Source organism: Melitaea cinxia, chromosome 12 (genome assembly GCF_905220565.1).
Source record: "Melitaea cinxia chromosome 12, ilMelCinx1.1, whole genome shotgun sequence".
Lineage (NCBI taxonomy): Eukaryota > Metazoa > Arthropoda > Insecta > Lepidoptera > Nymphalidae > Melitaea > Melitaea cinxia.
Window position 1 is genome coordinate 8781708 of NC_059405.1, and position 26910 is coordinate 8808617.

Genomic DNA, 26910 nt, shown 5'->3' on the forward strand with positions numbered 1-26910 from the left:
TTAGATTATTTTTTAATTTTATGGAAACTTTTTAAAAATATTTTATATCCTAATAAGGCAAGTAAATACAAACGGTTAAACTTTTTATTAAATTTAATGTAATTAGTACCAAAATTCCTATTCCCAACTTGTACCTAATTAATGATAGCGTTTTACAAAACAATACTTTTTATTAATATACTTCACAGTTGATTCAATATTGTTAAATGTTAGTGAAATAACTAGGTAACTAACTCAGTTTAATTATAGGTGCGTAAATGTTAGGTTTAGCTTCAAACCTTTCTGATCTACTGAGAGTTACTTAACACTTTTCATTTATATAATCAACCAACTAATATAATTATTTTTGAATCAATTAACTTGAAATAAAATATAAATTAATGTTCAGTTTTTTCAAAAGTAATGAAATTATCGACGGCGGTCAGTCGTTTTGCATCTTTTTCGTCGATGTCGGCTTGTGACGTTACAGATTGCGCTCGGCTCGGATTACGCAAAACAGGCTTCTGCATTTGGAAGAAGTTCAATGAAGCCTTAAGTTCCTTCATAAATACTTCTTTATGCGGTACCTGAAATAAATATAATGTAACAACTTGCGTGCTTTATAATAAAACAATAATATATATAGCTCATATCTCTCTAAACTGTTTGACTGATCGCTATCAGGTATTTATGATAACAATCGAGACCGAGTGCTGTATGTGCTCTCCGAGGCACAGTGGGGATACTCACAAGGAAAGACCAGAAGAAGATCCAAACCGGAAAGAAATATTTGTAGAAATACAAAAATATCCATCCCGGGTAGGAATCGAACCCGTAAACCGTCGGTGTTTTAGGCGACTACTCGCACTACCACCAGAGTGGTTTTTCGTTAGAAATATGCTATAGAATAATTTAAGTAAATGTAGTATCGCTAAAGACTAAAAGTGAAAAGTCTATATCGGGACTAAAACCACTGAATTTTTAAGATAATTAAAAAGTAGCGTTTGTATTTGGAAATCAATGTGTCATGAGAAAATATGTGACAAGACCTTGTTTATATCCGTAAACTTTGTAAAAAAGCGACGTTTATTTGATATTGTATCGATTATTCTTAGTAGCCATTTTGACTAGCAGCAGACTATTAAGGATACACAGAGAAACTAGCGCCATCTAGCGGCAACCATTGAAACCACGCAAAGACAGAGACCGCATGAAACTCTCTACTCAATACTAGATGGCGTTAGAGGAACAACTGTGGAACTATATAGAAGTATAGTCTCGAAAACCGGGTACATGCGCGAACTTTCCAGAATTGTCTGGGCCTCGTCTCGGCCGATATAAATAGCCGCAGCGAGGCGAGCGAGTGCAGTTCAGTTTGAGCGATCTTCGAGGCGACTTCAAGAGTGAAAACTAGTGATCAAGAGTGGTACCAGCGAAACCTACGACATTGGCTACGACATAGGACATTGTTAGTGCTTAGTGTTTGAACCTAGTGCTTTGTGTTGGACCTAGTGCTAGTGAATAAAGTCTTGAAAAGAGTCAGCAGGTCTTTCTCTCCAAATCCTTCGAACCCTAACACGTAACACTATAAAGAAAAAGTCGTTTTAGAAGTTTACATAAATCCTCACAAAACCCGCGCTCATGTTCCCGCATCACATCACGTTCAATATGTGTCATTGTTGTTGTAATGAGCTCAAATTGTATTTGCTATTTATTTTTTACGTTATTATATATACCAGATGTCTTTTATGACAATTCACAATTTCTTTTTACCTTTTCCCGTATAACTATATTCCGTACTTCGTTCATGAATTCCGCAGCGGTAATAAACAAACTAAACACAAGGCCAACTACAAGTACGATAAAGGCTCCCATTAAATTTTCCATTTCTAAATCACCTTCTGCATCGTTTTCATCTTTTTCGTCCTGTTGAAATAAAATTAAATGTTTTAATTCTTATTTTCAATTTATTTTTAACAAAATCAACTAATAAAAATTGTTATATTCTTGTAAATTTAATATTATAGTCGTGGAATTTTGGTACGAAAGGCTTTTAAGTGCCTATTTTTTAAAATGTAACTAGGTCGGCAAACAAGCGTACGGCTTACCCTATGGTAAACGATTACCGTAGCCTATAGACGCCTGCAACACCAGAAGCATCGCAAACGCGTTGCTGACCCTATCCCCGATTCCCCTCAGGAGCTCTGATCACCTATTATTTAGCTGTGATTCTCTGTAAGGTCGAGGTACTACACCAGACGGACAGCACCATATTTTGAGCAGGAAATTTCCTGCTGTGTCCTCAGTTTTTAAATGATTTAAACACAAAATTAACTGTTTTTTAGGGTCCCGTACCTCAAAAGGAAAAAATAGGAACCCTTATAGGAAGGATCATTTTGTTATCCGTCTGTCTGTCAAGATACTTTTTCTCAGGAACTCGTTTATGTATGAAGCTGAAATTCATATCAAGTACTCAGGTCTACTGTCCATTAGATCTTTGAAAAGATCAAACTTCTAAGCCAACAATTAACAGAAACAGCCGTTTATGCTGCAAACTTTTGACACAAGCAAGAGAATCAGAACCTACAAGGGAGGGAACTTAGAATCTTGAAATTTGGTACAAAGTAACGTCTTAAAGAACATATAAATTAAAAAATGCGAAAAGCATAAATTTTTAGTTACATCATAATATAATAAAATTATTTTAAAAAAATTTGTTTGTACGGAACCCTCGGTGCGCGAGTCTGACATGCACTTTAGCGGTTTTTAATATATTTAAGTAAATTTTTAATTACTAGCTGCTGCGCGCGACTTCGTCCTGTTAGAATGTCGACTCTATTTGTCTTTAAAAAAAAAAACTACTCTACACCGCTAACTGCTTTATTCAAAAAAGATTGGACACAATGTTGGATAATTGACTTCCGAACTTTAATTGATGTCTGATCGTAAATTTTTGTTAGTTGATTAATGTAAAAAAAAATCCGTTCACTCGTTTTTTTTTTTCAATAAAATATCGTCTACACCAAGGCAATATATATAAAGATAAAATTCTTTGGCAAATAATTGATATTAATGCATTAATTTCGACCAAATTTGATCAACCATAAAAAGGTTATAGGTTATATCTAAAAAAATAGATATACTGTCGCGGACATTTTTTTAGATCATTTAAAGAGGAATAATTCTTTTGTACATATTTTTTGGGTAACTTGAACCGTTTACGCAGCGCACGCAACGAAAGCCTTCAAATATGAATAATTTTTCCCGTTTTTGCAACATTTTCCACTGATTCTTCGCTCCTATTGGTCGAAGCGCGATGTTATATAGCTTTTAGGCTATATAACATCACGCTATTATCATATTTTTCTCGATAATTAGACAATCCAACACAAAGATAATTTTGCGATTCGAACCAGTAGTTCCTGAGATTAGCGCGTTCAAACAAACAAACAAATAAACTCTTCAGCTTTATAATATTAGTATAGATAAAATGTATATCACAGTTCGCAGATATAGCTCAATATGGTTTGGATGATATTAGGGATAGGTGCCATGAGAGAACAGAGATAACCTCATTTTCAATATCGTTGCTATTTTTTGACGTCACAACCTCTAATATATATGAAACTAAATAATATATAATGAACGCCGGCTGCATGCACAAAAAAGAATAACTCATTGTCCCGTTACGCTCATTGTTGGCTTGTGCCGCATCTATCTCTCTTTTACTCGATTGATCTATGCATCCGAGGATACGTTGTCACGTTAAACTGTCGTCCATAAACCAATTTTACAGACAACCAATTTTTTTTAACACAAATTCTTCTTCACACACACAAACACAAAATCTTACGTCACACTTTTTTGCATCATTTTTTTCCTCCCACCATTTCTTTTTTATTTCTTCGATAACTGTCAATTCCTTTAACTCTAATATGGCTCTATTAATATGAGTTCTAAATGGAGAATCTGTAAAAGGAAAGTTTTTTGTTATTTTGAAATATTTTAAGCATTCTATTTATGGATGCATATCAACTTTGTAAGTAGTATAAAATAAAATTTTATAATGATGACGGGAATGTTTTTGATTAGGGGATTATTTACAATTTTGTTATTTTAACTACTTACACTCAGAGATATATTTCATATTTTCTTATTACTTTATACTATTCTAAAGACTGTATGTTCTCATGAGACACAATTTTATATAATTTATATAAGAAGAATGTACATACTTGCCGGCATAGCGATTCCATAGTCCTTGGTATCTAATTCTTCGCCAACTTTCTTAAGGTCACAGTTTCTTTTTAATTTATATTCTATCGTAGTAGATTCCATCAAAAATGCGTATTTGCTTTTTCCACTAAGAACTCTTTTTTCACCTTCATCGTTAGTTTTAACCAAGACTGCAGGATTTGCCATCATATTTTCATACATTTGCTTGTACATTTTGTCCTTAGAAAACTGTAAAGTATATATTTTTGTGATAGTTAAGAGTTCGCAAACAAAAAATTAATATATATTTTGAAGAGTTAAATTTTGTAGATTTTTTTTTTGTTTACCTTAAAGAAATCTAAAGTCGAGCCTGTTTTTATAGCACCGTATAAAACTTTTGTTTGTTTCGCAAGGTCTTCAACATTATTGATGGGTTCATTTTCCATAGCTGAAGTCATAGAAGCTGACAACTGAGCTATGTACGTTTGGCAAACAATCACCGCAAAAAACCACCACATGGCACAAACCCACCGAGAACCTATTGCCCTGAAATTCATCAATATGTACGTTCTTAACATTGACGTGAATAGCATCTTTTAAAAGGAAATTTCATGCACATTTCGAAAGAATAGTTAATCAAGCTAGATTAAAATCTATAACAAAATTCCTACTTGGGTAAAATGTCACATCCTTGAGTCATAATAGATCCCATCGTTAGCCATGTGCAATTTTTAAAGTTCCAAATATTTTCCAATTCCTCAGGGTCTTTATCACATGGTTGGGGATTTTCCCAATCAGCGGGTGATATCCTGATAATGTTAAATTACTTGATTATCTGTGTAGATGTAATAAACTAAAAATATTCTTAAATGTTGTTTATTAAAAAGATTATTCACCTTGAACAGACAAATAGAATGATTGATACGACGCAATAGGCTGTTGCAGTGTACATCCAAACGTCAAAAGTGTATGGTTTAAGAAAAGAAAACATTCCTGGTGGTACTTTTTTTTCTTTCAAGTAAAGGATACTGATTCCAAGTGTCATGAACGGGACGGAAAAGTCGACTACTTTTTTCCTTTTCTCTGTTATAGTTAAATCGCATACTGCTAAATCTGCTCTCTATAATGTTAAGACCGAAAAAAATGTATATAATATTCTCGATTTGGAATTATTTCTAAACCAAAATTCAAATGATTATATCATTTAACAATATTTAATTATCTCTTAAGGACAATTTCCAAGATTAAATTCTTTTTTATCAATTAATTACATAAGTAAACCTAACTGTACTGATCTGAACTCAACCTTTTTGTATAAGTTATACTTCTGGTCACTTACAGGGTTCGAATTAGGGAGCAAGGCCTTTGCCTAGAAACAGAATTTGTATCATGATATCATCATCACTTCATCATTATCATCACTTCATCATTATCATCACTTCAGCCTATCGCAGTCCACTGCTGGACATGGCTTCCACAAGTGGAACTGTGTTATCCCTTAGTCGCCTCTTATGACAGCCGCGGGACAAGAGAGGGTTCTATATTCTTATACAGATATCCGCTACGAGTAGGAACAGAATCCGACAGAGTTGACATTAGTGAAACTTTAGCATTTATACACCAGAAAGCTTATCTTGCAACCTTAACTATAATCAAAATAAAATATCACACACTTTGTCCAATAGATCTCCAATCATTCCGTCCCACTTTTTCGTTTTTGAATCATAAGTACCGTAATCTTTATACCCTTTGTCGATAAATGAATACGTATAATTAAAATTGTATTTTCGTAGAGTACTGAATATTTTATCAACGAGGTCTACAGAAAAACCTTCGAAGTTTTCGTCTGTGGTTTCCTCGACGCATGTTTTATTATCCTCAGGACATTTTACTTTATCGTAGAAATAAGGTTTTGCTTTTCTGGATATTACCTAAAAGTAAACATGTGTTTTAACTTAAACTAGTATTTCAACAAGTACCCTTAGCAGGTTACTGGTCGTCTTATTATAGATTAAAATAAAAGCACAAATAAAGCAAAATTGATAATAATAAAATAAATAAACAATAAAAATGAAATGCTTTATATGTTGAGGCATACTACCTTATCCTATTTTACTACAATTTATCTTTACAGCTTACTTTACAATACCCTATTTTGTTTTTTCATATTAGATTATGTATAAATAACAACATTATATATGAAATGCATACTAACTAAAGTAATTAAAACTTAATTTGTACAATGTCACACTTGCAAATGGGTTTCACAAATTTTGTGACAGGCTATTGATTTAGATGTAACTATTTTAAATTTGTAATGATATAATTTTAATTATGTAGTGATTTTTAGACCTAAATTGTATTACAAGTTTGTAAAATGTAAATATTCTGATAGTAAAATAATAAAATAAAATAAAGTTTACAACTGTGGAAGGTTTCTTTTTTTACTCACAATAAAGTGTTTACTGTTTTTTTGATTTCCTGTTGTTTTGAGTAAAGGTCTGTCTTCAACAAGAACACTGGCTGAAGAATCCCATGTGCCAATCGTGTCTAACTCAGATTCACAAATTTCATGGACGTATAATGTGTAATTTACTCTATCACCTGTTTCGTTAAATTCAATCGGGCCTGTTACACCAGTGGTTTTTGTCTGAAAAAAATATTTGCAATATTATTTTTTTACTCCGGAAACAAAACCATTGGAACTGTCTTAATGATTTGTGCTTAGTGATCACAGAAACTGGTTATTATGTTAACGGATGCGAGATCGATTCTTGCCATATATGAACGCCATAAATATGGTTATCGTGGTTTGGAAGATAGCGTCGTGATCCTTTCCGGACCCATATGCTTCGGCCATTTAGTGCGGCTTTCATTTATCACTGTTTCTACACAACTATTGCATTATATTGTAACATAGTTTAAGGGTAAGATACCAAGAGAAAGGTAAAGGTTAAAAATGAAATTTAAAAGGCAGAATTCAGAAAATAGTTACGATTTCCGATAACTCTATATGTATTTACTTTAGATAAAAAATAGATTACTTGTATTATTTTTTCCTGAAGTAAAGCACCATAAGGCCAAGGTTCGGCATCAGATTCACACAAAGAATTATATGGATTCTTCATTACATCATCTGATATGAGATCCTTTACAGCTTTGAGAACATGGTTTGCCACGTCATTCATAATAAGTGCTTCCAGCTGAAATAAATTAAACTTACATATCATTTAGCAAAATTTAATGAAGTTATTTTTATATGTAAAATATATGTTGTTACTTTTCGATTACAGTATTTTATGTATTATCTAGTTCATAGGTTCCCAACTCCTTATGAAATACCGCCTCTTTTACAAGAAAACGAAATTCCATCGCCCCTTTCATATAATAGTTATTTATACCAATTTCATACATCTTTCTAGTATCGTTTATTATTCACAAATTAAAAATAAATTCTGCCTCTATCTATCTCTCTCTCTCTTTCTCTCTCTCTCTCTTTCTCTCTCTCTCTCTCTCTTTCTCTCTCTCTCTCTCTTTCTCTCTCTCTCTTTCTCTCTCTCTCTCTTTCTCTCTCTCTCTCTTTCTCTCTTTCTCTCTCTCTCCGTATTAGTGCTACTCATGGTCGTGGCTGATGGTCGTTATTAGTAATTATTTAATAACTAATATAAATACTAAAACATATTCTAAAAAAACATTTAATTCAAAAAAAGACCACTCAAAGTGCTACGAACAAAATTATAACTTGACAAATAAATGCAAGACAATACACAAAGCCTGCGCACCTTGCACTGGGGCACTGCACAAAGGCTAATGACAAACAAGACGATTAATCAAAATGAGTAAAACAATATAATAAAAAAAAAAAACAATACTAAATAAGAAACATAAATATCAATGAAACTGTTGAGATTGGTGGAATTTAAAAATTTTTTTGACGTCGGGTTTCAATTTAGTTAACACCAGTCGCAAATCACCACGGTTAGTAATCTGCAGTCTATTCCTTTTCTTAGACAGAAAATTAGTTACTGCAATAAGCCCACATTCAGACTAATACGATGAAGGAAATGCAATTTCAAATTTCTGTACCATTCCCCACAAACCATTGTGGAGTGGAGGAGAGTGGAATATTGATTTTGGAGCCAGAATTCTTGGTATCCATTTCTAAATTTTATTTTTAATTTTTCATAACTTGTGAGTTCTTCTTCGGTTTCATAAATATTTATGTAATCATTACTATTATTATTATTATTTTTATATATGTTATATTACTTTCTAAATATACGATTAATGGTTTGTAATTTAAACTTTCTAAGGGTATATAAAGTAGAAAACAGGTCTGTTTTTTTGTTATTCGGTTTTATTGTCGTGTTATTTTTTTTTCGTTGTTTTTTCTTTTGTTATTTGCACGTTTGTTAACCTATATCCATACGTGTTTACCTACCTTAAAAGTAGTTACAGGAGGAGATAAAGATGTAGGGATATCGCTTGTCCACTTTCCAACTCTAGGAACTAAGAAATGTTTAGAATCTTGCAATTTGTCGTATTCCGCCATACTTAACCAGGTAATATTTGAACGGAATGACGTTAACTTATCAGCAACTTTTGAAGTGTCCATGTTGGTTAAAATGTAATGCTGTAAATAAAAATAGATCATTTTTATTTTTTATTAAGTAAATTAAGCTACTCAATGATTTTTTTTTGCAAAAGGCCGTGGAGGTATGCAAAGACCATTTGCTTATAGTTCGTGGTTTTATTGGATGATATTTTTTTGTCCCTATGACGAAAATTTGAAGAATGTTATAAATTGATATTAATTTTTATGATTGACGTTTGGATTACTGTTTATATTAAAAATAAATTTATATAATAAATAACACGCCGACATAAAAAACTTATAAGGATATATTGGATAAAAATTAAAAATTCTCTCATATTTCGCATACTTTAGAAATGTTATCCATATTTTATGTGGATGCAATAGATAATGCAATCTACATAATAAATTATTGTTTTTTTTTTTTTAAATAAAAGCAAAGAAATAAATAACTTTACTTGGTATTCATTACACATGTTTACAGAACGAGCTTCTTCTAAATACTTGAGAATACGATCTTCATGGCAATCCATAATCATGCGGCTATCTTTATATGCACCAAGGTCTTTGAATACCTGAAAAGACAATAGAAACAATTGATGCAGCGGTTACATAATTAACTGTTACACTAGTGCTTGTGGTTTCGGTTCCCTTTCCTGACAAATATTTGCATAGACAATACAAATGTTTTTTGAGATCGGGGCATTTGTCGTTGTAGTGTGTGTACTTCCTGATTCACAACGCAGAAGTAAATCCTTATTGTGGACCGTTAAGTGAGAGGCGACTACTACACTTTTATAAAAAAATAGCAATCCTTCAAACTTTAATTTTTGCTTTTTTATTAATTGAAAAATTTATTTGAGTAATGCTTTGTTTTTATAAGCAAATATAATTAAAAACAGAATTTTTTACGCTAACTATCGATATTTATCAAAAGAAATTTCTTTTTTAGCTACACAGGACATTTAAATTACTTGTATGTTTTTCTCAAAAATTTTTGGAGTTTACTCCTTAAGAATCGATTTTCATATAAGGCCACGGGTATGAAAAATATATGACGAGTAAAATCTACTGAACGAATGACCTCGTTACGTTTTGTGCCATCTATCGGAACCCTGGATTCCGATAGATGGCGTTATTCGATTCGTTCATTTACCATTTGATATGGTATTAATCTTTTTCTTCGACTAGTAACCCTTTTTTGTGCCTATTTAGCTAGTCGATCTGACACACTGTTAAATGTTTCAATACTTTTTCCGACTTTCTATAATTTGGCTCTTAACCCAAAAGACAGTTTTGTCACATAGGAGTAAATTCCTACTTAGAAGACAAACGTAGTAAGGGCTTGCAGATGGATTTTTTAATTATTTTTATTTATTTATTTATATACTCTTTATTGTACACCACAATATGCAAATACAAAATAATAATAATACAGACAACTTAAGAATGTGTAGTACAAGAGGCGGTCTTATGGCTAGTTAGCCATTTCTTCCAGACAACCCGAAATAGGATTGAATACTTGAAGATCGGGTAGGTGGTGCAGTTATATTGTAATAAACTGACATACAAATATCTACACATTAATACTTACAAGCAATACATATATATACATTTGAATAATATAATATAATAAACTAATAAATATAACAACAGTATCTCAAAGCACTTGATTATCGATGACAATTAAAATAGGATGTAAGTATATATAGTTAAATGAATTAATGAATTAAAGTCTTTAATGCAATTAGTATTGTATAAAGCACTTTTAATATTTGAAATTGGTAGGAAGATAGGAATTCGTTTATCTAGTATTAAATAAAAAAAGTGAAAAATGTAAAGATATGCATAAAGTATAAAACATCTATATATATTAATACGTGAAGCAAAAACTTTATACTCCTTTTTACGAAAATTGCGCGGACGGAGGAATATGCAATTTTGTACACTTATAGTTTCTCTATAGGAATGCAAAATGCTAATATAAAAAAAAAAAAAAAAAAAAAATTACACACATGTATGTGACACACACACACGCATATTATACTGTTTTGTAGGTTGACGAAGTCTGTAGTCAAATTGAAAAATTTAAAAAAAGGTTGTTTATTTTATAAATTTTAATTATGGTCGAAGTTTGACCGCTGAGCGACCACTATTATGTATAAAGGGCTGAATAAAATTAGTAGTGATTTAATTTTGCTGACTTACAAAAACATAAATTTTAGTGAAAATCAAAATTTATTTAACGAGATTATGCTGCTATACAAAGATACTGAAATACAAAAAAAAAAACATTACAACTGTTTGAAAGTAGCTGACCTAGCAAATTTCGTACCGCGGTGTTTTTTAGGGTTCCGTTTTTCCTTCCGAGGTATAGGATCACTTTGTTGTCCGTCTGTCTGTCAAGACTTTTTTGTCAGGAGCACGTGGAGGTATCAAGCTGAAATTTATATCAAATACAAGTCTATTGCCCCTTGGAGCTATGGAAAAATTAAACTTCTAAGCTAATGCAATCAAAATATACAACAGTTTATGCTGCAATTTTTTGACACTCGCAAAGGAATCAAAACTAACTGGGTACTTTCCGTGAACTCAGAATCTTGAAATTTAGTACGAACCAACGTCCTTTCGCATAGATAAATAAAAAATGAGAAAAGCAAAATAAACTAAAAGTTTATAAAAATTGTTAAGATCATAAAAATATTTTTAATAATTTGGTTTGTACGGAACCCTCGATGCGCGAGTCCGACTCGCACTTGGCCAGTTTTTTTTTATATTTCATTCTATTTTGAAAATATTTATAGCAAAACAGAATACTTACTTTAACGTTATCCTGGGTAGGATCCAATCTTCTAAATGTTACCGGAAAATGGTCCGTGAACTCAGCCAAAATCTTCTGAATTCGTGACAGGCCTAAATAAAGCGTAAGAATTTAAAAACACGCCGAAAAAAAATATACAGATATTCGTCAACATGCAAGCTTTATGACAATCAGCTGTTGAGGATCGTCATGTTGTACTATTGAAAATTCTATTCAGCCAACTTAACCGCTATTTCAGTAAAGTGACTAACCACATTGAAGTTCGATTCGTTGAATCTACCTTTTAGGACTAAGTTGAGATCCGAAACGAAGCTTAAACATAATGTTACTCTCTTGCATTTTTTAAAGTATTAATATATCATATTAATAATTTTACAATAAATGATTGAACAATAAATAATTCATGATTTCGTACAAAAGCTTTAGAAAGAAAAAATCTCCGTAATGGAAGAACTTTATTAACAATCCTCTTAGAACTTATGTTTTTTAAAGTATAGACATTACGATTTGGAAACAATATAAATTTTCATTAGAGCACTCCCCGGTACGGAACATAAAATGTACAATGTAGCGTTCTTTCGGCTTAAAATTTAAAACAAAATCAATTTCAATACATTAAATAGTGTATGATAAAAGTTTTCTGCCTAAAAACTCTTACCAAAGTCATCTTCGTAAAGAACTGCAAAGTTTTCCCATTTGTAGTATTTTAGCAAGGCTGCATATGCTTGCAATATTTCTTCGGCTCTAGGGTAAAAGTTAATAGATATCTTTTTAAAAGGCGGTTTCTCACTAACTTCTGCAAATTCTTCTTCTTCTGTGTCGGTATCTATAGGTTTCCATGTGGCTTGAATGTGCGGTATATTGGCAATTTTACATTGATCGCGAACGGTCCCGTCTGATATGGGATTTTGCGGACCAAATATAGCTATCGGACGCATTGCTTTGTTGGAACATACTGTAAAATTAACAATGAATACAGTTAAATGATCGTACTATTTTGATGAAAGTCACGTAAAACAAAATTTTAAATTTAGTGTAGTTTTCGTAGATATAAAATATTTTAATAATACTTACAGTTTTTCCATACAGAGTAACTATCTGTTCTTTCTAGTGGTAAAACGACTGGTTCAAGCCGCCAATCTGTTAAAGCTGAAATAAAAAAAAACATAATTACACTTTCATTCAAATTTAAAATTTTGACAAAAACAAAAATACATGATAACTGAAACATAAAGGTAACATAGTGGTATATTTAAATATGTGTATTGAAAAAAATTAAGTCTACAAAAGAAAACAAACCTTCGCTTCGATTATTAGAATGCAATCCTATTCCCAATTTGGCATCATGCATGCTCTCTTTGAAAGCGAGTCTTTGGGTGACTGAACCATTTTCAAACAAACCAGCTGAAAGAGCAATTATTTTGTAATATATCAGCATCATTTTACCAAAGACATACATATCGTATACATTTACATATTTCAGTTATTATTTTGTTTATAAGAATTTTAATAGGTTAATTTTATTACGAATTATAGAGTTGAGTTGGATCAAAAGAAAATTATATCGAATGTTCTTAAATAATACTCACCAATTTGAAAGAAAACTGTTTGTGTTTCCTTATCTATAACTTGTGAACTCGTCGTTTGTAGCAAAACACAAATAAAAAACAAGAAACGCAACATTTTAATACATTAACTTAATTACTGACTCACATAAAACTTTTATTAAGCCATATTCCTTAAGAGTATACCAGTATATTATAAACAAGTCATAAATTTTTACACCGTTATTTATTTATATTTGCTGAAAGCGCACTTCATTTTTAATTATCAATAAATAAATAAACCGTAGCGAACTTTCGTTTTAATATTATAGCTGTAAAATGATTTAGACGCAACTGCGAAATTCACTTCGGAATATTCTTGAAGCTGTTGCGTTTGTACCATAAAAATGGAAACTTTTATTTATGAATCAACGGATAATAATGACGACTTCGTCGCATGCGACGTCGGCGTCTTCAGCCGATGTGACCTAAAATTGTTTTCCAAAAATACATCAGACGGTGAGGTGGCGGCTTCGATGCCGCTTGCCCGTCTAAACATAAGGACTTGTGATTGTTCTTTTAAATGATCAGCATGGCGATACTGAAAGTGTTTTTATTATTATTTGTAAACAACTTGTTGGTTACAGACGGAGCCCACAATATACTATTGCCTATAGGTATGTAAGAAAGAAGAATATACAAACGAACAAAAGACAAAAGACGCGTCGAATTAAATTTTGTTTCGATTGTAGGAGGATTATTTAATTCAAAAAATTTGCCAGATTCCGAAATAGTTTTCGATAATATTGTCAAAATTGGCACAACAAAGGTCTATCACGGGAAAGCGATTCATTCGCAAGTTCTTGATAGTTACTCGACTGCTATTGAATGTAAGTAATAAACAGCCAATTTATTCCAGTATTACATATAGTAATTACTATAATTTTCGAAGATTTTGGTTGTTTCCTTAAACTCTCTTAATATTATTAAATAATAATGTATATTGTTATCTTTTGAATATTTTAGTAGTGTTTCTCAATACAAATTACCTTAATAGTTTCAACTCCATATAGAAAATTGTTTTATAGTTTATAAGACAGACCTTTAGTTAAGAATACTATATAATAATCTTAACGTTCACCTATATTAGGAAACAATAACTAATTAATATTAACCAAAATGTCATGTTCGGAACTCATTTTACGATACTGATAATTACGTAAAATGTAAAAAAAAAATCAACAATCATTTAGATCATAATCAAACTATAATATTCTATAATTTGATTTAGTGTGTCCTATTACTTCGGATAGTAAGGGTTTTGCGGCGCTTGTCGATGCACGACCGACATACGGCATTTGTGATATTACCTGTTTAATATGCAACAGGCTTAATGTAAGTAGAAATATATTACCTTACAATGAACTTTATACAAATATATGTTGGTAATTTATAGTTAATACTATATGATATAAAATGTTTTATTCTCCAAGTAATAATTTACTTGATAAATTTTTAGATATCCCACTTATTATTAGGATGGGAACCGCCTGCGACTTTGGAACAAGATTCTTATTCGTTTTCCTATCATCCACCATGGGAGCTAATATCAAAAGCCTACGCTACACTAATAAAAACACTGCAGTGGGATAAATTTACATTTTTTTATGAAGACGATGGCAGTAAGTAAAATATTAATATTAAATACAACATTTTCTTGAAAACAAACTTATTTAATGAACTCTCTATATACTCAAGTCGAAAGATTATCAGTAAATGGATACTTTAACTAATACAAATACAATAAAACTTAACAGTATGTTTGAAAATACCCAACTTAGCTGTAGGTAAGTAGATCTGTAGTATTAATTGTTTCACTCAAGATAGCATCTTAATTAAGAAAGGTATAATAAACCTTAGACCACAAAAACGAAACGAACGCAATTACAATAGACGCCATGGGAGAAAAGATAGTTCGTTTGTTTTTTTTTAATAGATACTAAGGCTAGCTTAAGTTTTAGGTTTTATGTACCTATTCTTTTTTTACTGTATATTTAAGTTACACCAGTAACTTTTTGATCAAAATATGTACACTGTAAATTTTATATTATTGTACCGCTTATATTATAGTTTTTTGTTATTACTACTGCTTTTTGTACTATTGTATAAACCTAACCTACCTAGTTGATTGGTAGTTATGGATGTATGGCAGTGACGCATCTTGCGCAGCTTATTTTTTTAAGTTTTGTCATAAAGTTTTAAAATAAATAAATAAAAATATAATGTACTTATTATATTAATTTAAGTTCGTCGACAGTGTCATAGCTAATCGGATATTGAAACTGGATTGAATTTCGTACTAAAACAAAAAAAAAACTGCATGTTAATTTGTACCAAAAATGAAACTGATAAATTAGATAAACGGTGAAAAAAAGGTCTATGCATTTAATAAACATTTAAAGCGACGACAAACCTACTGAAATTCAAAAACCTACTGAAATGATTTTAATAATCTTTTCATTATTTGGACGTTGCATTATCTACAAGTAAAATATGATATTGTTAATTCGTTAAACTTTTTGAACAGACAAAGTATGAGCGAAGCCGTTTTTGGTTTGTTACAAGAAATGGAATGCCGTATGATCGAGCTGGTCTGATGATGGCTATGAAAGTAATTTAAAGAGGATGAGATTTACTTTTTTAATTTTAATTTTTTTATAAAATATTTTTAAAATACATTTTAAAGACATTTATTATCTTTTAGGTTTCTTACGACTTCAAGAAGTTATCAATTCCTGGCCATATAATCGGGAACAGATATTGTATCAGAAACTTGATCCAAATGGCGATAACCGGGAGACATTTAAACACGTGTTTAAGGTGGAGCATATGAGCTATCACATTATAGATTGTGACGTGAGAAATATAGAGAGATACATGGAGGAAATTATTAAAGTTGAAAATTCGACACAATACCTGGTCAGCGAATTATTTTTTGTACGGTTACTTATAATCGTTAAGACTCTTTATGATCACCTTTCCTTTAATATATATTTATTTGATCATTAATTGGCAAGTACATCGAAGACCTTTAGGAAGATTATCTCACTGTACAATATTTAAATAGTTATACCTAGTCCATATTGCTTTAAATCTAACGGATATAATGAAATAATAGATGAATTTAGCTACCATATATATTTATATTTATAATGAGCAAAGTCATACATACGTACATTTTATGAAAACTAGAAATATTCAACAATAACAGTTCCGACGATTTCAGTCGAAAATCGTGCATTTACATCACATCAAATCAATATTTGTACAAACATTTTAAACTTTCGAAATTATTTTAGAGCTTCATATTAACGGCTCTTGACGCGTATACTGTGGATCTTAAATCAGTTCCAGAACTCAGAGCAAACGTTTCTACTATGCATTTAACAAAACCTAACGATGAAAGTTGGAAAGACTTAGACGTGGACGTGCAAGACAGATCTGTCAGGGTATGTTAAAAAGCAAATTCGTTGTTTTAATTTCAGTGCTGTTAGATCTATGTTCTGTTTGTATGGTATCCTTAAAAATTAAGAATACACCTGTAAAAAATCCTCAAATTAACAAGCTGTTGGCTGGTTGTGGAAATAAATATACCACTGACTTAAAAATTGGGGAAATTGTAGGAAACTGGTAGAAATTCTGGTATAAAATTAATTTCAGATAATCTATATTTTAAGTAGCAATATTGTAATGTTTCTGCAGTTTACAAGGATAAACACTACAACGATTTTTGTTCTTGTAAGATAAATATATCTATTTAACTATTATGTATTTAGTCATATATACCTATATATAAATTTCAATTTAAAACTTAATTCGACTATAAACGAATAAACACCTCTTCTTGATAATATAATCTTATATATATGTTTTGGCACTTTGCAATACATCACATAAAAATGAAATGAAATAAAAAAAGCAATAATGCTCGGATGAAAATTGAAAATTATCTAAAGAAAATTAATTTCAGCTAGAAACTGCTTTGGCAGCAGATGCTTTGTATCACTTGGATAAAGCTATTAGGAGCTTGGGAATAGCGACGGTCGAAGATTCAGTTAGATCACAACTAGTAATAGAAGATCCTCCGTCGCTATGCTTCAGGGACAGTAGAGCGGATTACGAGGCAGGGGCTTGGTCTTTAGGATCCAAATTGAGAGACGCTCTATTAAAGGTTACAAAGTTGTTTTCTTCAAAACTTATTTAGTTCTATCAAGTTTATTTGTATTTTCATTTGATAAGCATAAACTAGTACAGCATAAATTATTTGCAGGTGGAATAATAATATATAAAAGTAGCTGTGCCCACGACTTCGTTCGCGTGGAATTTAACAAAAAAATTATTGTTCAGTTCGCAGAGTTATAAAATAAATAAATTTCTAAAATAAAAGTAGCTTAAGTTACTTCTTACTACATCAGCTATCTGTCAGTGAAAATCCCGTCAAAATCGGTCAAGTCGTTCCCGAGATTAGCCGTAACAAACAGACAGACAAAATATGTTGGGGCAACGGTCATAGCACTGGTTTGGGGCTGTTACGCTGGCGGTTGCGGGTTCGATCCACGCACATGATAAACATTTCTATTGGCCATACAGATGTTTGCCGTGGCCTGGGTGTTTATGCAGTCTTTGTGGGTCTCCACGCCATACCTTGAAGAGCACGTTAAGCTGTCAGTCTTGGTTGTTATCATGTACACCTGATAACGATCGTTACTCACTCAGTCAGTCAGTCAGTCAGTTCAGTCTATTACAGTCCACTGCTGGACATAGGCCTCCTCAAGTTCGCGCCAGACATCCCGCCTCTCAGACATCGCGTCAGACATCTGCCAACCCGCACTGGAGCAGCGTGGTGGATTAAGCTCTGATCCTCCTCCTACATAGAGAAAGAGTCCTATGCAGTCCTAGCAGTGGGATATTACAGGCTGAAGCGTAATAAAAAAATGGGTTTAAAAAATAGTTTGAGGCGGATTCTCAGACCCGCCAAATATGCACAACATTTTTCATAAGAATCGGTCCAGCCCTTTCGGAGGAGTTTGGACCCTAACACTGTGACACGAGAATTTTATATATTAAGAATACAAACAACTGAACAAATACTGATATAAAATGTTGTATTTGTGGTATTGTATGCTTTTTTAATAGATTTAAAATGTTGTAATGGACAAAATATTTCCTTCAAGAAATTATCAACCTTAGTAATTATCAGGAGAAAAACAGTATTTGCAGCGCTACTTAATAGAAGTAATGTAAATAGATCTCAAAATCCTCCTAATCTTTTCTAATATATCTTCGCCAAGTTTTCATCACTTGCTGAAAAGGTTTTATCAAAATTTTAATATTGCAAAAAAATCATAATTATATATATAAAAAATATATATATAAATGAATTAGGTTACGTAAATAGAATCCTATGCTATCTATGAACAAACATCCATACATCCATACATACAAACTTTTGCGTTTATAATATTAGTAGGATAGAAATAAAAATTTACACTTTTAATTATTGCTTAAATAGAAAATTATATGCCTTTATACGATTTTGTCTAATTAAAGGTTAAAATTTGTAGTTAATTATTAGAGATAATGAAATTATAACAATCATTCAAGTTCCTAATACGCAAAAGATATTTTTTTTTAAATACATTTTATTTTAAATTATATTGTTTGTTTTTATTAAACAGACAACATATACAGGCTTCACTGGTACCATATCATTTGACAAATTTGGGAAACGAAAAAACTTTTTATTGCATTACTCAAAGCTGAGTACGGAGAGTCGTTTTACGTATGTGGGTTACTGGGAATCAAAGACGGATGTGTTAGTGTCTCAAATTGACGTCCCCGAACGATCTTCCGTACGCTCTTCGAAAACTGCTATACGGGTAAAAAATAATCATTTTTTTAATACATTTGTACGATTTTAAGATTAAGATTAATTATTTAAGATTTCGTTTACTAATTTATTTGTATTTGTCTCTCTATAGTAGGTATGCGTTCAATTCAGAGAGAGTCATGCGTTAAATTTTACATTTTTATGAATAAATCTCTAAAAATTCTGCTAACCTTATAAAATTATAATATTAAATTTAATAAGTTTCTTGTAAATGAACAAGTAACATATTGCGTTATTTAATTTATTTTAGATAGTGTCCAGAATCGAAAGACCTTATTTCGAAATAGATGAAACTAACGCAACTGCAACACCTCGAGGATATGTTGTCGACCTAGCACATAAAATATTTGAAGAAATAAAAAAGAAACTAAATATGAAAGAAGACTTTCTGTATGAATTCTACCGAGTCAAAGGTGATAGTTATGGGAATCCCATCGCTGGAACTAAGAAATGGGATGGAGTGATTGGGGAACTTCTAGAACATGTATGTAATATTTCAATCTTTACTAGAATTTTAAGAAAAGTGAGATATTAAAATTATTACAATTATCAATTTTTTTTTTGTATGTATTGTACATACTGTTATAAAAAATAATACGAGCTATTTTGTGCCCTACCGTACCAACAGGTTGTGTAGACCAATAATAAAGTGTGCAGACATTCAAAATCTAGAAAGATTTTGTAATCAACGCCCAAATACACCTTTTAGCCCTATCATTTATGTTTTATCTGATGTGACGTGCTTACTTTTCAGAATGCCGAATTAGCGATATGCGATCTAACGATTTCGTCAGATCGTAACGCTGTGGTGGACTTTTCTACTCCTTTCATGTCTCTAGGTATTAGTTTACTAACTAGAGAGTCGGAACCTGTGGAAACAAATATGTTTTCATTTATAAAACCTTTGTCTTTAGATGTTTGGTTGTATTTAGCAACTACTTACATCATAGTTTCTTTTGTTTTATTGATTTGTGCTCGGTGAGTACGTCTTTATTTATATTTTGATATCTATACAATCTGTATAAATCTTTAACAAAATTGTAATCCGTCGTTTTATGATATTAATATACATATGTATATGTATATATATATAGCTATATTTAATAATTAATAGTAAGTAATTTTTCTATTTTACACAAGACAATATTCTTAAATAACATATTATTAATGCGTATTAATAAAATGGTCTTTCATTTTAGTATGAGTCAAGGCGATTGGGTCAACCCTCATCCGTGTAACCAGAATCCAGAAAATTTACAGAATATTTGGAGTCTGTATAATTGTATGTGGCTTACAATGGGCTCAATTATGACACAGGGTTGTGACATACTTCCTAGGTAAGTTTTATTCTAATCCAAATTTGTCCGTATTGAAATGTATAAATCTAATTTTGTTTGTTGTTTGTAGAGCTGCGGGTTCTCGATGGGTTGCGGGAATGTGGTGGTTCTTTGCTCTCATCGTAACCGCGTCATATACGGCTAACATGTCCACTTTTCTCAGTGCTAGTAGACGCAGCACTGAAATCAAGGAGATTAGTGATCTTGTTGGCAAAACTGGTATTGCATACGGTACTCTTAATAATGCTTCAACCTACAAGTTCTTTGAGGTAAATGCGTAATTTTAAATTACGTATGTTTTGTACGCGTAATAATTATCTATTATATTTTTTGGTAGATTTTTTTTTGTTTTCTTCAAAGGTATGGATATAACATAGGTAAGCTTAGTACCTAATAAAAGTAAATTATATCATAGGTATGAAATAAAATGACAACACTAAACTGAACCTGAAATAAGAATAAATTTACGGAGTTTATGAAATTCAAAATGATATAAAAATCTACTATGATAGTAGACCACGTACCCGTTTGCACTTTTGTTTGTGGTACACTATACCTAATTACACTACTTTTGAACTTCTCTGTCGGTGTTTGGTATGAATAAATGCATCTTGTAAATACTAGATCATTTTGTTTTCTTAGTTAATTTCTAACAGTAAAGTAAGGTAATTGTAATCAATTCTATGTTATTTTAAATTTAGTACATATTTGATAGATCATAGGATCCACAGGTATATAAAAATTTCACTGAGTAAAAACAATTATGAGTTGTATTTTTATTCAGAGTACATCGGTGTCTTTTTATTTCCAGAATACAAATGACACCCTCTACAAAAAACTTTGGGGCGTGATGAAATCCGCCAAACCAACTGTTTTTACTACAAGCAACGAAGAAGGTCGAGATCGTGTACAAAAAAGCGAGGGAAAATATGCCTTTTTTATGGAGTCTACATCCATTGAATATTATATGCAAAAATATTGCGATCTTAAAATGATTGGGAAGTTAGATTCAAAAGACTACGGTATTGCAATGCCAAAAAGTTTGTATAATTTTATATTTTTTTTGCAAGTATTTATTTGTTATCTTAAACTAAAGATTTATTTTCATTTCTTGTTTTGTTTCCATTGCAAATAGCGTGATAAATTATTCAAAAGCATTCATTAGCTGTAAACTAGCTTTGTATCGCCTCAGAATTATAGTGGGCCAAGTATCAATAACTAAAAATTAGCAGAACATCAAACAAAAGGGATACAAACGATCCTATCTTTTAAGTTGGACCAAATTACAGATAATTATAAAATTTAATCATAAGTAATTTGGTAGTTTGGAATTTTATCCCGCAAAACATCGTGACACGAGATTTCTATAAATACAGATATCGTATAGAGATACTGAAATGACGAAAATAATAAAATTTGAATAATATGTCTGCGTATGAATTTAGTCGCTCATAATCTGAATTATTTATAATACGCGTAAATGACAAACATTGTTTCGATAAGTGAGTAATTATGATTGCTCAAAATTATGTATTTAGTCAAAGCATAAGTATTTAAATCTATCGATAAGTGCCTCCTAGTTGAAAATGCTTTTTTCTAATTACGCCACTTATTACGCCACTTAGTTTTGCATTACAAAGATGAAAATTATAAACGAATAACCTCACTACGATAGAATCTATCATCTCCAGTTACGAATCTTAAAAACAAATGTACCCATATATACATAAGAAATAAATACAAAAACAACTCCTTGAAATTATTTAACTACTGCAAAGCAAATACATACCAAAATAAAATATACATTATTAATAGAACAATATTTTAATTTAAACATTAAAATAAAAATGAGTCACTTTAAACTAACAAAAAATATTACAAATCACATATTAATAATACCTAGACATAGTAATTTTTATGGAAAACGTACGCTTGAATATATTATTCCTTTCTTAATAAATTATCTGCCATCGAATTAAAAAATAAATAAAAAAAACAACTATAAAAACATATTAATAAAATTCTTTTTAGACCAACAAACATATATATATATATATATATATATATATATATATATATAGAGAGAGAGAGAGATTGAAATGGCCGCATTTATTATTTTTATTATAATAATAATTTTTTTTTGACCACTTGATGTTTTTTCTTTCTAATTATATTTACATGTATAATCTATTATTTATATAGCTTTATATCATATTTTTATATTAGTATATAATATCGTGTGTACTTTAGTATTATTACTTTAGAAACACAGTGCACTGTTAAACTGTTAATTGTTTTTGCTGCACTGTTTATCACATAAATTGTATCTTTTTGTCCTGTAAATAAGTAAATAAATAAATCTATTTTCTGAATGTTCTCTGTTCAAGAAAGTTCGATGAGTTTTCGATGATCACAAAGTTACAGGTAATCTGCCTATCTGGAATCCAATTATGGCTAATGTATTTTTTCGTTTACGATTTATTCAGTTACGAATTTAGGATTTTGTGTTTGATAATAACGTAAAAGAAATTATATTCAAGTATCTGCTATTGAGTTGTTATCTTTTATTATGGCGTTTGTCATTTAAAATATTTCCATAGTATGCGTGAAAATTTTAATCTTCTGATATAAGACAAAAGAATGAAAACAAGTAAAGCAAACTAACCTTTGCTTCGAGTTGAGTCATTCACTCATCAGGAAATATTTCAAACCTTTGGACGCATAATAGGTACATGGTACATATACATGGTATATATATGGTAGTTTATAGAAAGAAGACGTCAGCTAAGAACGAATTTTTTGATACGGCCATATTAAAGGGGTCTCAGAAGTTTGTTTGAAAGTCCTTCATTTTTTTATGATACAAGCTTGAAATTTGATAGAAAGATAATTAATAGTTAGTTAACATCTTCTACAAATTAGTATTCGACTAGGGTCACATTTAAGAGTTCGTAGGGCTCTCATAGGTTTACCAAAAGTTCTTAATTTTTATTGTGCTATGAAGCAAGATTCTACGCAGGCTGGAAGTTGTGGGGCCCGAAACGTAACCCTAAATTTGGTATACAAAGAGGTCCTACATTTTGTAATGTAATGATTTAATACGGCTTTAGCCACACATTGTAAATATTATAAATTTCTACGCGAGTGAGGCGGCGGGCAACTTGTAGTCTTTAATAAATTACATTACATTAACATAACTAATTAGCCTGCATTACCTCGCAATTTTGTTATTCTATTTGTTTAAGAATATCTCTCACGATAAATATCTAATTATAAGTAGTATTGTTCGGCGTGATTTTTAGTTCATGTAATGATATTATATGCGATTCAGTACTGCAACCTCTTCTATTAGAAATAAATGATTGTTATTGTAAGATATAATGCTGAATTTGAAAGACATTATTGGCTGAATCAGTCATAATGCTGAATTTGAAAGACATTACTGGCTGAATCAGTCAATCATACATTTTTTTAGTGATGTTAGTCTTCTGAATGATTTGCTAATATTGATATCATTTGCAGATTCACCTTACAAAAGTTTGATTGATAGTGCAATTTTGGCCCTTCAAGAGTCAGGACAACTTTCTGAATTGAAAAAGAAGTGGTGGGAGGAAGAAGATAGTAATAAAAAATGCAAGGTATTTTTATTATTGTTATAATAAGTATTGTAGATCTGAAATTACTATAGTACTAATATAATATAGTTGTAAGCATTCCAATTAGCAATTCTTTATTGATTTACACAGTCAATGTACACCTCGTGTCAAATAGCTGTAAGACTAGTTGCTTAGTCCTTTAATGATCTTTAAAACATATACAATAAAAGGGTAGGCAATTTTTGTTCGTAATAACAATTGCCTACCCTATTACCGTAGAAAGATGATTCGAAATTATTTTCGATTTTTTCTAAGGGTTCAGCTGTACATAAAATAAGTATGATACTTAAAGCTTAAGCTGTCTTTTTAACCGACTTCCAAAAAAGGAGGAGGTTCTCAATTCGTCTGTATTTTTTTTTAATGTATGTTACTTCAGAACTTTTGACTGGGTGGAGCGATTTCTACAAATTTTCTTTTAATCTAAAGGTGGTGTGTGTCATTTGGTCCCATTAAAATTTATTTGAGATCTAACAACTACTTTTTTTGTTATATCTAATAATGCGTTTTTATTTGACGCTTTTTTCGTCGACCTACTTTGTATTATACCGCATAACTTTCTACTGGATGTACTGATTTTGATAACTCTTTTTTTATTGGAAAGGCAATATTTCTAGTTTGGTACCATGATAAGGAAACTAGGATCTGATGATGGGATTCTAGAGAAATCGAGGGAAACTCTCGACAATCCGCAATAAATTTTTACTGGGTGTACTGATTTTGATAATTTTTAATTTAATCGAAAGCTGATGCTTATCATGTGGTCACGTATAAATTTTATCGAGATCTGATAATTACTTTTTGAGTAATTTTTGATAACGCGTAGTTACTTGACTATTTTTTCGTCGATCTACGTTGTATTACTCGTCGATGTAATTGAAGTCGTTTTTTTTTCGTTTGCGAGCAAACACAATTATTAGTTATTATATTAATGAAAAATTCAAAAATCCTATTTCTTTTCGAAGCAAATTAAAACTTAAATAAGTGTAAAGTAATTTTTACTCTAAACTTAAAAACATTTCTTTAGTAACTAGCTGTACCCTGCGCGCGTTGCTAAGCTTTTTTTTAATTTTTTTTGGTCGTACTAACTCAGAGACCTTTGTGGGCCTCATGGCTTGGCTTCACAACACTTTTCTGAAGATCATGAGATGATCAAATGCATAGTTTACGATTCTATAAAAGATATACAGACAAAAATTCATTTATATATAAGTATATATATATTATATATATTCTAGATAAAATGCTTTTTTATTTGTTATTACAAGTTTATGTTACTTAAATAATTTTGATAATATACCTCTTTGCAGAAAGAAGAAAACAATGAAGACGACAAAGGATCACTTCAAATGAAAAATACCAGTGGAATATTCTTGGTTCTCGCTATAGGTGGTGTTATAGGATTAATTGTGGCCGTTATAGACTTCCTTCTACATGCTAAGAAGATTTGCGTCAAAGAAAGAGTAGGCTTTATATTTTTTAAATACTTTATATTTTATTAAATTTGATCGGTTATATATAATAAAATATTAACGCTCGCACCATTCTCTGTGTTGTACTTCTAACCGCGTGTAACGCTTTGGATACGTACTTAGTCTCAATGTGATCTATTTTCAAACGAATAGGCTATAATGTCATTTTGTCAGATGTTCTTGGAGCGGGAAGTGTAAAATTTTAAATTAACTTAATTAATTAATGTTTAATTAATTGTACTGTTTTAATTAAAGCAATAAAAAAATGTGTTGGCGGCTTATAGTTGTGTTTAAACCTGTACGAAAAGTAGCTTGAAATAAATTGATAATGTGACAGTTAAAAAACAGTTGCGATGTAAAATAATACAAAATTAAAAACGGCGTTGCCGATTTGTTGAAAATTATAAGATAACTCTACCTACTTACTAATTTTTCGTTACAGGTGACGTTTAAAGAAGCGATCGCAAGCGAGTGGCGTGCATCCTTGAATCCAAAAGTCTTACACAAACCCGCTGCTCCGCCTCGCTCTGCCGCGCCATCTACAGCCACACCTTCCCCGCTACGAGAGCGCTCCCAGTCACGAGCCGTGTCAGTTCTTCGAGCTGCTTCATCGTTTATTAATTTTGATGAGATTTATTGAAATTGTTACGTGTTATGTAAATTAAAAAAATTAAAATTATTACTGTATGTTAAATTAGTTTTTTATTTAAAGTCAGTCGTAGCAAATATTCAGCTATATCTGTATATACATACTGCATAAGAGAAAAATGATGAGACTAAATTTTTACGATGCGCGCGCACACCGTCACAAGAAACCGACATCGTGAAGTTAGCTAGTCAACGAAGAAGAAGTTATTAACGTGAACTTAGCTAGCCAAAGCCAAAAAATTAAGTTTTCTTACGTGCGTACATAAGTACACACATCCTTTTTTTATTGTTACGTTGTTCGTTAATTTGTCTAAGTGTTGAATAGATATAACCTCTATATATTGATACGTGAAGCAAAAACTTTGTACCCCTTTTTACGAAAATTGCGCGGATGGAGGAGTATGATATTTCGCACACTTATAGTTTATATAGAGAAGGAGTGCAGAATGCTAATATTTTTTAAATTATTCATAAAAAATGTATTAAATCAATAATAAAAAAAAAACATTATACACACTACCACGTATTTGATACAAACGTGCATATATAGGTAATCTTTTGTTTAATGTCCAAACTTATAATTAAAATTAATTATGGTCGAATTTCGATCACTGGGCGACCACTAGTATTGAGAAACATACGAGTATGTTCTCTAAATCTTATATTTTTATATATCTGGGCTTTTATGTACAATATA

General features: G+C 31.0%; 2 protein-coding genes across 2 annotated transcripts; one reads left to right on the plus strand and one right to left on the minus strand.

The window, feature by feature from the left end:
• Positions 1-13584, minus strand: LOC123658551 (glutamate receptor ionotropic, kainate 2-like). The gene is made up of 17 exons (XM_045593934.1): positions 13199-13584; positions 12909-13013; positions 12684-12758; positions 12268-12564; positions 11610-11701; positions 9247-9363; positions 8636-8827; positions 7239-7397; positions 6647-6844; positions 5868-6125; positions 5091-5314; positions 4866-5003; positions 4542-4740; positions 4215-4443; positions 3833-3948; positions 1753-1905; positions 1-566 (listed from the first exon to the last, which is right to left on the minus strand). Exons 1-17 carry the CDS (start codon positions 13290-13292, stop codon positions 378-380), a joined length of 2835 nt encoding a protein of 944 aa, XP_045449890.1. The 5' UTR covers positions 13293-13584; the 3' UTR covers positions 1-377.
• On the plus strand, positions 13561-26253 carry LOC123658718 (glutamate receptor ionotropic, kainate 2-like). Its single transcript, XM_045594064.1, has 16 exons — positions 13561-13672; positions 13906-14043; positions 14445-14548; positions 14673-14835; positions 15918-16132; positions 16513-16662; positions 17184-17384; positions 18892-19092; positions 19354-19587; positions 19858-20081; positions 20303-20440; positions 20511-20709; positions 21252-21480; positions 23963-24078; positions 25404-25556; positions 26008-26253. Exons 1-16 carry the CDS (start codon positions 13561-13563, stop codon positions 26203-26205), a joined length of 2775 nt encoding a protein of 924 aa, XP_045450020.1. The 3' UTR covers positions 26206-26253.
• The last annotated feature ends 657 nt before the right edge of the window (positions 26254-26910 follow it).